Source organism: Barbatula barbatula (assembly GCF_947034865.1).
Source record: "Barbatula barbatula genome assembly, chromosome: 16".
Taxonomy (NCBI): domain Eukaryota; kingdom Metazoa; phylum Chordata; class Actinopteri; order Cypriniformes; family Nemacheilidae; genus Barbatula; species Barbatula barbatula.
The window spans coordinates 13,454,604-13,467,647 of record NC_136779.1 but is presented as its reverse complement, the minus strand read 5'-3'; the positions used below and the strand labels follow the sequence as shown (position 1 = coordinate 13,467,647).

Genomic DNA, 13,044 nt, shown 5'->3' with positions numbered 1-13,044 from the left:
CCACCGTAAAAACTACAATGGGGTTCACTTCCTGCGATGGGGCGGAGATACTTTCTAGCTCGTATTCTGATTGGTCCGATTTGAACAGAAAGCCGCGCGACAACGCGAAAGACTCGTGTTAGCGTAGCGAACAGCATCGTATTTTATAAACAAAACAAAATCGAGTAAGAAACGCACGGTTGTAAAAGATAACGTTCATTTTACACGCAATTCAAGATGTATTTCTAAATATTCCTGTTTACAAGGATACGTGTTGAAGGTAGGGCTCATCCTTCCCACTCGTGTTTTTTGTTTCGTTTGAATCGTATTAAACAAAAAGTAATGATATTATAATTACACGGTTATGTAGCATAAATGAATAATGTTATTAACTAAACATTTCCGTGTTTCTATCAGAACAATGGAGTCGTGTCTGACTTACAAACCCGAGCGAGTTGGCTCGGTAACGGTTGAAGACCTGAAAAAGGATCTTTTTGCCGAGTTCTCCAAACTATCAAGGGTAACTTATTATTATCAGATGTGATTGATGTTTTAAAGCTCTTGAAATCGATGCAAATGTATTTAGTCCCGCATGTTGGACCATATTTCTGTTCTCTGCAGGAGTCTGTGTCACTGGAGAAAGAACATTTGCAGGTCTATCTGCGTGTGCGTCCGTTCACTGCTGCGGAGAAAGCGGAAGGAGAGGAGCAGGTTTATATGTTTATGTAACACTGGCATCTCATTCAGTTTAGAAAACAAATCTGCAATGTCACAAATGATTCTTTACAAACAGGAGTGCATCTCAATTGTGCCACCGGATACTGTGGTTCTGAAGGCACCAAGAGCATCTCTGACAGCCAGACAGAGTGAGAGACTGGGACCCCAGCTTGCACAGCGGTTTCAGTTCTCACAGGTATGAGGATTACCACAGCCAAAGACTTTCATTGTGCAAACCTCGGAAGTGTTGACATTTAATATAGATCATTTATTTAGGTGTATGGCCCAGAAACAACCCAAAGACAGATTTTCGATGGGACAACAAAGAGTCTTGTGAAAGAAGTCCTGGAGGGAGGAAATTCCTTGATTTTTACTTATGGTGTTACCAATGCTGGGAAGACATTTACATTTCTTGGTGAGGATTTTGTATAAGGCGTTTTGTAGTTTGCTCTGGATTTTAATGCTAGCAAGGATAGTGAAACTAAATTGTTGGCTATTTTCCTAATACCCGGTAACGGCAGCGCTGCACATGTAGTTTCTTTTGCCTTCTTGCATTATGACTATTACAATTATAAACCTATATACATCCGTTTTCTCATATTAATTTGTCTTTTTATAGTCTTGATGACTGTAACAAAATGTGGGAAAGTAGTGTGTATGTAATGTAAAAAATAAACTTTATAAATGTTTAAGGACTAGGTGTATCCATCCATATTTACAATCGGTAATGTTCTGTGCTGCACCTTTAAAGTTTTACACTGTGAAGTATACTGTGCATAGATGTCTGTTTAATGTTATGTTTTGGTACAGGCCCTGAATCAGATGGAATTCTGCCAAGGTCCCTCAATGTGATTTTTAACAGCATAGAAGGCAGAATTTATTCTCAAAATAACATCAAGCCTCATCGATGTGTTGACTTTACAAGACTCACTAAAGAGCAACAGGATGATGAAACTACAAATAAGAGAAACCTTCTTCGACGATTTAAAGATGTATGTATGGTTTTTTATTTGTGATGTGTGAAACCTTGTCAATGCTGAAACACCAACAAACAACCAAATGTGTTATTTACTTTGTTCATCAGAGTGATTCACAGAAGAGCATGTCAAGCATCTCTAGTTGTTCGTCACTTGAAAGTAAGAATTAACAAATGTTAATGTGTCAAGACTTTGAATTTTCTTGATACAATGAATCAGCCAATGGGACGTTTTACATGTTAAGTGTATTTTTTGTCATTTTAGGCTCTACATCTAGTGATATAGATGGAGACAGTGTGTGTTTAGATGAGTCCTCTCATGTTAAATTCTCAGTCTGGGTCTCTTTTTGTGAAATCTACAATGAAAACATCCACGACCTGCTTGATGTTGTACCAAATGGCGCGCACAAGAGGACCACTTTGCGGTTAGCCCAAGATGTTAAAGGGAATGCTTTTGTCAAAGGTGAATGACTAGTCTAAAAGTACTGTTACAATTATAGGTTAACAGAATAGTTTGTACATTATTTTCTTTATGGTTCCCTGTATGGTTATGAGGGTTTTTTTCATTTTCAGATCTGAAATGGGTTCAAGTGAACAGTGCAGACGAAGCATACAAAGTTGTGAAAATCGGAAGGAAAAATCAAAGTTTCTCATCCACTAAGCTAAACAGCATCTCTAGCAGAAGGTACCAATTTTAGATCACTTTAACATGAGCATTTACAACTTGATCTCAATCTTATATTTTTATGTGGATTTTTTTTAAAGCCATAGCATATTTTCCATTCGAATATTGCGGATTGATGATGTGGGTGTTCCTCGAATACAGACAATAAGCGAGTAGGTGACCTCAATCCTTTTATACTGCACTCTTAATTTCACTTCAGGCAGATATAGAGATATATGGAGCACACACACCGTACTACACACCATGTATTTCATCACATTAATTTTTCACAAAACTACTTTATAAATAAACTGATTTACCTTAATGAATTTACTTTACATAAATCTATTGATTTGTTTGACATTTGTTTTTTTAAGGTTGTCATTATGTGATTTGGCTGGATCTGAGCGATGTGCAAAGACTCAGAACAGAGGAGACAGGTTAAAAGAAGCTGGAAACATCAACACTTCACTGTTAACTCTGGGAAAGTGTATCAATGCTCTGAGGCTTAATCAAACTCAATCCAAGTACGTCTGAATTATGTCCATATTCATTTAACGGCTGCGTGTATAAAAATATGTATTTTTACGATGATTTTAATATTCTAACAAAGTTGCACTGATATGTTCTTTTCCACAGGTTTCATCAGCACATTCCCTTTAGAGAGAGTAAGCTCACACACTACTTGCAGGGTTTCTTCTGTGGTCGTGGAAAAGCCTGCATGATCATCAACATAAACCAATGCGCCTCAATGTACGACGAAACCCTTAATGTCCTCAAGTTCTCAGCAGTGGCTCAGAAGGTCAGTGTGAACCTTCCGGAACTTTAGAACCACTGTGGTTTTTTGTTTTCTTTGCTGTTTATTTATTTTACACTTTTGCCTTTATAGGTAGTGGTCCTCAATCCAAAACCAGCTCCTACCATCGTAGCTAAGAGATCCGCAAGAGATGTGTCCATGATTATCAATAATGCTGACCAGAAGAACTGGACCAGGAGAAGCTCACTGATGGGTTGGGAGATGAGCCTAGAGGATGTGCAGGAGGATGAAAATTATGAAGATGAGGACATGGGCGAGGAAGAAGTGGAGAGTGCTGATGAGAGCATGGAAGAAGAAACTGTGCTAGAGGCTGCAGACAGTCAAGAGCTGCAGGAGGTATTCAGTAAAGACACATTTTTTCATTTAATTCTCAATAAAAAAAGTTTCTTTTTTATATTGATTTGAACTATAAAATGTCTGCTGTAGCTTCAGATGAAAATCGAAGAGCTCAAAGACAAGCTGTCCAAAGAAGAGTCTGAAAAGTTGGCCATGGAATCTCAAATTCGTGAAGAAGTCACCACAGAATTCATGGAGCTGTTTTCTAACATGGAGAAGGATTACAAGTAAAGCCAACGCTTTTGCATAGAAACTGTCTGAAAACTATTTTATAAAGAGGATTTAATTTGCATTGTTGCTTTTTTCAGTGAACGTCTCCAAAGAGAAAAGGAAATTGTTGAGGAAAGAGCAGACAGGAGGCTGGAGATACTTAAGAATCTGGTAAACAGAACCATTGGAGAAATAAATGCTGACCGTTCTAATGAGAACTCTGCAAAGGTGAACCACATTTTTATCGAATAACAACAAAAAAGGGACAAAATCGACCATCATTCACAACCACATTTATATTTAAAATACTGCATTTTAAAATAGAATTTCTTCTTCATTCTAGGACGCTGAGATTAAGTTGTTGGACTGCATCATTGAGACAATGCGAGATGATGTAACTAAGATAAAAGGCGATGCAGAGGCAGTACAGATGTGTCTGACAAACGTTCCTGACTTGCTGGAAACAGTCAATCACCTGAAGACGCAGCTGGAAGATACGACAGAGCAGCTTGGCAAGAGCCAACATCTTCTCAGTCTTAAAACTGAAGGTGCGTTCACTTGCCTTAATAAGGAAAATTGTAATGTCTTATGACATGCTTTTAATTCTGTTTTCTCTTTTAAGAGTTTGAAGCAATGTGTGCTCAGGTGCGGGAATCAAATGACCAGCTTCAGGATTCAAAAATGGTATTCTTAACTTGACCTTTTCTCTCGTGTCTGGTGTTATTGGAAATTGATTGTTTTTTAACGGAGTGCGTGTGAACGGATGTTTGTTTTTGTTTCTTTCAGAATTATGAAAACCTGAAAGTGAGATGTCAGGAACTGATGTCAATCTGTCAGGAGAAAGATGACATGATCTCCAAGATACAGACAACTTTGGATCAAAATGTTGAGGCAGCTTCTAAAGATGTAAGTTTAGGATGTGTATGAGTCCTAATTTAGCCATGTTGTAATTTAAAAACATGCAAACTGCAAAAAATGTATTACTTGGCACTTTGCTTGGAGTTTTGTTTTCTGCCTGTGACCCTTTTTTTCCTCATGTTTCCATACATATTTAGAGGGCCTTTATTGACACCATCAAAGAGGAAATCCTTCATCTGAGAAATAACTGTAAATGTATGCTGAATGAAGATGGTGTTCATAGAGAGAAGGAAATACTGACCCAGGAAATTAAGCTCCTTCAAGATCTGAAAATGAAAGATGAGCAGCTGAATGAGCTTAAACACAAGCAAAGTTCACTGGAGAAGAAAGTGTGTGATCTCCACGACAGATTGGCAAAGCAGACACATGTAAATGAAGCCACTGCTTCCTCTTTGGTGATGGAGAGAGCAGAGGTCACCAAAGTCACAAATGAAAACGAAGCTCTTGCCAATGAGCTGCATCAACTTCAGCAAGCGGCCAATGACATGAGCTCACATTTCAAAACTGTTCAGATTGAACTGCAAAATCAGAGGAAGTTTTCAGAAGAACTGGATGTAGCCAAATCTCAGATTAAGAAACATCAAGAAGAGTCTTGCGGTCAGGCCGAAACGATCAAATCCTTAATGATGGAGGTGGCTCGTTTACGTCAAGAACTCTGTGCTAACCAGTCATCACGTGACAAAACTGAGGCACTCCTTCATGAATTTGAGAAGATGGTGGATTCATCTCAGGAGAAGAACCTTGAGCAGGAACTCAGCCAGACCAGAGTAAAAAATTGCCAGCTGGAGGAAGTCTGCAGTCAGCTCAGACTCGAGCATGATGCCCAGTTGCAGGACCACAAGAGCCTCCTGAGCCATTATGAAGCAGAGAAGCTCAAATCGGCCCGAATAAGATGTAACTCTGAGCTGGTGGTACAGCTGAACACTCTGAAACAACAGCAGGGGATGCTGGGAAAACAGGACCAGGGCTCCAGAGATGAGTGCTGGAAAACTCTGGTGGAACAACTAGTGCAAGTGCTGAGCGAATTGAACCAGAACGATGAGGTTCTAAACATGGCGAGAGCCGTTGTAGAGCAGCAAGTTTCTAAGGCCAGAGAGGAAACAGAGCAGAGAATAAATGAGATGCAGAAGGAACTGGCTGACAAAAACACAGAACATGAGAATAAAGCCCAAGAGCTGTTCAAGTAGGTCCTTGTTTTTTATTCAGACTTGTTTAATATACACCTCACGGTTTTTACTAAGTTTTTAGTTGTCCAGAAAAGTAGTCTGCAAGATATTTTATTAATACGTCTCTAAGTCTCTACTACCGATCGGATGGTTTAGCGAGGTCCTCCCACGCCCTGGCTGAGCGCCGAGAAGACGATCGAACTTAACTATCTAGAGGAAGTAAACTCACTTACTGCCGCTCCATTTATCCGTTTCAAATGATCTCCAAATCCAGCGTTATATCCACCGTTTATATAACATTCATCACCCAAATGCAGTGAACAAACATCACAGCTGATCTTCGCGAACATAGTGCTCTCTTTCTCTCCTGCACACAAGTAACTTATGCGCATGCTCCCTTTCCCGCTCTCCATGGTTGATGCGTGGGCATGCCTCATTCTTTTCCAGGAGAATTGTCCAATAAGGGACTAAGAAGAGTTGTTAAGTAACGATTTTTCATGTTCGAAAAAACTTTCCGAAACCTGTACAAACACTGGGGAGTGTATCGAGTACAGAAATACTACGTAATACGTCCAACTCGTTTTTTTTGACAAATTGCTCATGTTAAGCATAAGAAGACAAGACGTTTAACATTGTAAAGAAGTCAGAATGCATGACACACCGTTGCATCACCCCGTTAATAATTTTCTCTCAAAACGCAATTATTTGCTTTGAGGAGACATTTTTTAACAGTGGAGTAATTTGGATTACTTTAATGATGGATGGATGTGGTTTATTTGTGCTTGGCCATTTTGAGTACCATGTTAGAAGATGACTGCATTTAAATATAAAAGGAAGTCGTATACATCTGGAATGGCACGAAAGTGAATAAATTATGAGAGAACTTAAATTTTCAACTATTTAAGTACTAAGCATAATTCACAGGGGTGTAATTTGACATAAATACTAAAAAATACTAAAATGTAATAATTCAAATATATTAATTTTACGGTAAGTATCCTGCAAAAGTCCATTTACATCATTATTTTATATACTTAATAAAAATGTTTGTAATTGGTAAACTAAACGTCTGCTACTAATTTTGTATTTAATGCACTTTAATTGTGCAGAAGTAGTGCTGAGGTCCATCTAAAGATATACTTAAAGTGATAGTTTACCCCAAAATGAAAATGGACACAAAGCCAATGCAAGTGAATGGGGGCCAGTTAGTTAACATTTTAAAAATATCGTCTTTTGTGTTCTTTGGAACAAAGAAAGCCATACAGGTTTGAAATGACAAGAGGTTCAGCAAATTATGACAGAATTTTAATATTTTGGGTGAACTATCTTGGGTGAAGTATATTTAATTGTGTGAAGTGGAGCTATTGCACATATACTTCAAGTACACTTTAAATACCTTGCATTAAAAGACTTGATCTTATTCTTAAATCATAAATTCATCAATCCTTATCAAAAGTGACATTAAAACACATTTTAGGCTTAATATTAAGAAATGTGCATTTTGTACAAGTAATACTGAACATATTTACTGACATAACTTGCTGATATAAGATTAAACTTTATTTTAATACATTTAAACTAAACTTGCTGTAAAATAATTATACACGTATTATGTATTATAAATGTATTGCTTTCTTACTAGGGTTTACAGAGGATTTTTGTCTTGTTGCCATGTGTAGAGCATTGACTAGTTATTTTATTCTAAGAGCCTTTAAAGTCCCAGTGAAATAAAAAATGACAAAAAAGGGTTGCTTTTTCTTTTTCAGGTCGAGAGAACTCGTGAATGATGGACTGAATAAAATAGAGACCATGAGTTGCTCATTGCAGCAGCTGGAGCGAGAGCGATCAGATGCCGGAGAGAAATTATATGAAGCTACAGCACAAATTGAACAATTACAGAAACGGGTGATTATTTTAATTGTCAGTACAGTTTAATGGTCACTTATATCAGATTTATCGTAAACATTGCTTTTTATATCTCAGATCTCAAGCTTGAGTGAGGAAAACCGATTGTTTCAGCAGAGACTATGTAAAGCGGAGGAGATGAGAGATCAGGCTCAGCACAGTTTGAGCCGTGAAGATCAAAGTATTGATCCACTGCAGTCTGTGAGTGCCTTTACCCTTCTGCTTTTTTAAATGTGTGATGTTATCAGCTCTTACAACGCCAAATCTTACGTTTCTTTTCACTTGCAGGCACAATTCAACCGTTCCAAAGAAAACATGCAGCTTTGCCCATCAACATATCTAGGTAGCTAACACGTTTTTTAATTTACAACTCCTTTTACACATTCAAGCAACGGCTTAGATTTCGACTTTAGTAAGATTGATTTTGTTTGCAGATATTTTGGCAGAGCAGACTGAAATGATGCCTGTAAACTTCAATAAAGAGCATCCACAGATAGATCAAGAGGAATCGCTTGAGGCCGGATTGAATGATACTGAATCCATAACTGAAGGTGACCGAGTCCTCTCTAACTGTAGTTTGCCTAAATCTCGCAAACTGACAATAAACACAGCAAACGTAAACATTTTCTTGTCAGATTGTGCAAAACCTCAGGACACGTGTCATAATGAAAATGCTGGCGATCCCAAGCATCATAGCATCACAGAGGTATAAACCTAGAAGCTTCCAGATTTCTTCACGACTGTGTGGGATTTGCCAGTAATGTGGCTTTTTTTGATGTTCCAGCTGCCTGACAAGCAGGCAGATGATAACCAGGAAAGAAGGCAGGAAAAGGGACTTCAAGAAGCCGTGGGGGAAGAGGTAAGAGCGGTCCAGGCATCAGGGCGACTGGAGGGCCACCAGCAAAGCACGCTGCAGCTGGAGCTGGTAATAGGATCAGCATTTTTGTCGCTCATTCCATCTCATTATTTTCTGTCTCGCAAGCTGGAGGGGAGGATTAAGCCCAGAGTCATTTATTTAGGCAGCAGGTTCCTTTTCAAGTAACCTGCCATGAGAAGGAATAATAGGACTGTGCAATGATAGTAAAGCAGAGCAATGCAGAATTCAAAGTTTATCTTTCATAAAATGTCTATTTAAAAAAAATATAAAACTTGTATGATAAAATTATCATATACACAGTAGCAGACAAAAGTTTGGAAACACTTATGGTAACACTTTATTTTACAATCCCCTTTTTACACATCACACAACTACTATAGTTTTTACTATAACGTTTGCATAATTGCATGTAACTAACCCTATAGTAAATTCATGTAGTAAATTAATATGTTCATTAAATGTATAGTTACACTGCAACACCAGACACTTAAAATAAAGTGTAAACCCACAATAAATGAAAACTATGTTATATTTTAGCATATTAAAGTTGTCACCGTTGAATAAAATTAGCAAAAGGGTTTTAGGGAATTTTATCATTTAGCTTCGTGAGGTCTCACCCTGGGAAGCTGTTTATAGAGTATTGAAGGATTTCTTCATTATTTGGTATCTAGATGAGGTAAACGTTTATGAACGAACTTTATGTTGGCTTGAGAAAGCCTGACTTGTAGGTGAACTAAAGAAAACCGGTCTTGGTATGTTGTTAGCATAAATTAGCATGACGTTAACGCAATCAGCAAGTTTTTAGCTTGATGGTAACGTGATTAGTCTTTGGTTCGCATGATGTTAACGCGAATAAAGAAAACTGGACTATTGCAAAGATCTACTGGCTGGTCTTCCAGCTTGTACAACCAAACCTCTTGAGATGATCCAGAATGCAGGTCTTTAACGGGCCGAAGCGATCATATGTCACTCCTCTCTTCGTTAGGTTGCAGTTGCTCCCTGTAGACCCTCGCATCCAATTCAAATCTCTTCTCTTGGCCTACAAAATCACTACTGCACTACTAAAAACACCCCCCGCAACTCCTGATTGGTCACATGCTATGATGTCACTATTTGTGATGTAGACTGATCTCCATTGATTGACTGGGAGACATCCATGCGCATGCGCATGCACAAGCTCACTTTAAGCTTATTTTAAAGTGGCTGATGTCTGTGTAGTAAGAATGTGGAACAAGTGTCTAGGAAAGCAATGTTTTAACATTTGTAAACATATTTTCAATGTTTTAGGTTTGGGAGTATATAATTATATTTAATATAGATTTTCAGTCTCCCCTGTTGTTTAAGTCTCAAAATGTTCCTCACATGAATATAGGAAATGTTAAAGCAGCAGCTGGCTGAGAAACAAGATGCCATTTCAAAATTACAAAAGGAAAAGGATGATTTGGCTGCTTCTCACAAATCTGAAACCCACAATAACAACTGTTCTGAACGGGCTTCCGGGGTGAAGTCAAATGAAGGTGACACTTTGAATCCAACACAAGAGGTCAGTATAGTGATATTAAATAATGCACACATGCATACATCATGTAAATATGATGATCACTTACTCTTTTTGCATTATGTCTGTATTTTGTTGATTGTTCGGAGCAGGTGGCAGTACTGGACAGTTCTGTTCTTTCCACGAAGAGTCTAAGAGAACAGCGCTTCCCTAAACCTGAGCTGGAAATTAGTTTCACTCCACTTAAACCTGACCGAATAAATGTCAGGAAACCAGGAGAGGAAGAATCTGTTACAATCAAACTCAGACGCACAGCCAGAAAGAGAAAGAGCCCAGAAATGCAGGTACAGTATGTGGAAACAATGACTAAAAATACTTTTGCCAACAGTTGTGTCTGCTGCAGAAACTAATCCAAAATAGTTTCTGTAAACTTAACATTAATTTACAATGCAATACATAAACATAGAATTTGTTTGTTATTGTTATAGAATGCGGTGGAGTCTGAAAATCGTAAAAACAGACGTCTCAGGGTGAACAAGGAGAACATTGAGTCTGTTGAGGTAACTGCACAAACTACCCTTAATATTCCTCTGACATTTAATGTTTATTAACTGTGTTCTTTATTTTTTTGCACCCAGACTCCTACAGTGCGAGGAAAAACAGCGAGTCACTTAAATCAGCAAGATTCTCAAGCCAGCCTGAAAGCTAAAAAAGACGGCGCTCTCCAGAAGATTGGTGATTTTATTCAGAGTTCTCCGACTCTCTTTGGGAGCAAAGGTCAGCTCTTACTCTTCAATTTAGACTCAGTCAATGTCATCGATTGCAGGTCTCTGCTTAAAGTCTTTCATACTGTATCTCAGCATGACACAAGTTTTACCTCCCACCACAGCCAAGAAGATCATGAGCATGGTTAAATCCCCTGAACCTCTGAGGCCTTCCGAGAACAACAAACCCAAGAGATCCAAACGGAAGCTTTTTAAGACCCAAGTTTCCTCTCCGATGGACATACCCTCTCATCCTGTAAGTAACATGTAACATCCTGTGCATAAATGATGTAAGAGTGAATCAGGAAAGCTTTATGCATATAAATAAATCATATGAGTGCCATATGTTGTATCATGAAAACAAGACTTGACAATTGATTTGTTCACTTGTACTCGCATTATTTCAAATATTTTCAACAATGTTTGAGTCCATGACAATTCACATTTTCTTGAGCAATGCTGCATCTCATGTCGAACAGGTCTCATGGCAAACCAATGAGTCTCGTGAATAAACAAACGTAGTGTTGTTATTATCAATGTGTATTAAATTCAGTAAATTATTTTACAGGTTGGAGGCTGTGAGGATGATAAAGAGAGCGATCATTTGATTATCAAGAGAAAACTGAGAACAAGAACTGTTAAGTGATTATAAAATCCTTATTTTGACGATCAAGTGTAATTTACGTCTTTTTTATCACTGGAAAGATTTGTAAATAGCTTTAATATGTTTGTTCGTGTTTTTGGAATCGTGCTTTTTACTTCAGCTTTTGATTTCCTGTGGGCAAAATATGTAAAAACAAAATGTCAATTATTAAAATAATAATTGAGATTGTAAAACAAGCATAATTTGTGTTGTGTGGGTTTTTTCTACATTGGAGAAATGTCTGGTCAGTGAATGTAATATTATCACATAAGTGATAATTAAAAGCCAGCCGGTTGTTTTCGCAGACTAAACCCTGATGTAATAAGTACCTGACATGTAGGTTTTTTGCAACTGATTGGTTGTACATTATGGTGATTATTAAACGACAACTTACCTGTAGATTATTTCTAATAACATCAGAAGATACCATGAAGAACCATTACTTGGCTAAATGCGTCTTTCCAATATTTTGAATTTAGACTGCGATACCAAGATCAACCGCTAAATGTCAATGTACCATACGTAGTCCAAAGTACCGGACTCATTAAACAAATACTTTATTTAATAAAATGAACATACCACATAATTCTACAAATCATTTATTTAATACCATCATTATACAGTAAAATAATCATTACAATTAATATTAACATAAATTCAATAGTTATATATAAGATAGCAAACACAGACTTGACGTTAACTGCAGGGCTGGCGAGCGCGTCCGATGAAACGGTCTACTATATACATAGCCTGGCCCGAAGTTAACTTCCGGTTTGTGTTTGTTTAGTGGTCTGGCTAGTGGCTAATACTATAATGATTTATATTTTATTTAAAGTGCGTTTTGCAGCTTAGAGAGCCTAGAGAGTAAATGGATAGAAAAATAGCATAGCAATTAGATTTTCTTTCAAATATACTCATGAATACGCTAATGAGGCTTGATTGTAAATTGTTTATTTACATTGGTATGACGGACCACGACCATACAAATATGAGCCTGGTGTCGTGGACGACAAGACAGCGCTGCACTCTATTTGAGCCTGTGGTGACCAGGAATATTCCTATCTCAGAGTGTCAATGAGGGCTAACGCATATGCTGAGTAGAGGATGACACAATTTAAATTTTTGGGTGAACTATCCCTTTAAGACGAAGCATGATTGTACGATCACAATGAGGTGGGACTTGTATCACATCTTGTTCATTTTCAGCCACATAATGAACACAGTATGTTGTACCTGGTTCCATCCATGCCTTGTTCCTTGCTTCCCCCTCCAGACAATGGATGTGCACAGCAGGGAAACATTGGAGTGTGGTGTTCCTGAACATGCTTAACCATGCTTTTCCACTTGGCCTCAATCACACCTCTGTATCCTTTAGGATTGGAAGCTGCAGTCCAGTAGAGGTGGTTAATAACAGCTGGCCTCTCCTTTGCAGCAGCATCTAAAGCTTTCCTTAGACCTTTATCAGAACAGAAACACAAAATGTTATAAAGGAGAATGCAATTATAGGAAACCTAAACAAAACTACCTTCATCAAGATACTTACTCTTGCCCATATGCCAGATGTAAAAAAACTG

The 13,044-nt window shown here is 37.9% G+C and overlaps 1 protein-coding gene across 1 annotated transcript; it reads left to right on the top strand.

Moving 5' to 3' along the window:
• The first annotated feature begins 38 nt into the window (after positions 1–38).
• kif20bb (kinesin family member 20Bb) lies at positions 39–11,868 on the top strand. The gene is made up of 31 exons (XM_079475806.1): positions 39–259; positions 397–499; positions 601–690; positions 773–892; positions 973–1,111; positions 1,507–1,688; positions 1,781–1,832; positions 1,938–2,135; positions 2,246–2,357; positions 2,438–2,509; positions 2,714–2,863; positions 2,976–3,138; positions 3,226–3,489; positions 3,580–3,716; positions 3,798–3,927; positions 4,043–4,247; positions 4,322–4,383; positions 4,486–4,605; positions 4,755–5,800; positions 7,550–7,688; positions 7,767–7,889; positions 7,977–8,031; positions 8,123–8,239; positions 8,324–8,394; positions 8,473–8,613; positions 9,938–10,108; positions 10,216–10,407; positions 10,552–10,623; positions 10,702–10,840; positions 10,953–11,083; positions 11,396–11,868. Exons 2-31 carry the CDS (start codon positions 401–403, stop codon positions 11,471–11,473), a joined length of 4,770 nt encoding a protein of 1,589 aa, XP_079331932.1. The 5' UTR covers positions 39–259; positions 397–400; the 3' UTR covers positions 11,474–11,868.
• The last annotated feature ends 1,176 nt before the right edge of the window (positions 11,869–13,044 follow it).

What these genes read in the sequence shown, in the direction of transcription:
- kif20bb (XM_079475806.1), top strand. Translation starts at nt 401, where the DNA reads ATGGAGTCGTGTCTGACTTACAAACCCGAGCGAGTTGGCTCGGTAACG. An exon ending in AAGCGGAAGGAGAGGAGCAG is followed by an intron (nt 691 to 772) that starts GTTTATATGTTT and finishes CTTTACAAACAG; the next exon opens with GAGTGCATCTCAATTGTGCC. An exon ending in TCTCAGTCTTAAAACTGAAG is followed by an intron (nt 4,248 to 4,321) that starts GTGCGTTCACTT and finishes TTCTCTTTTAAG; the next exon opens with AGTTTGAAGCAATGTGTGCT.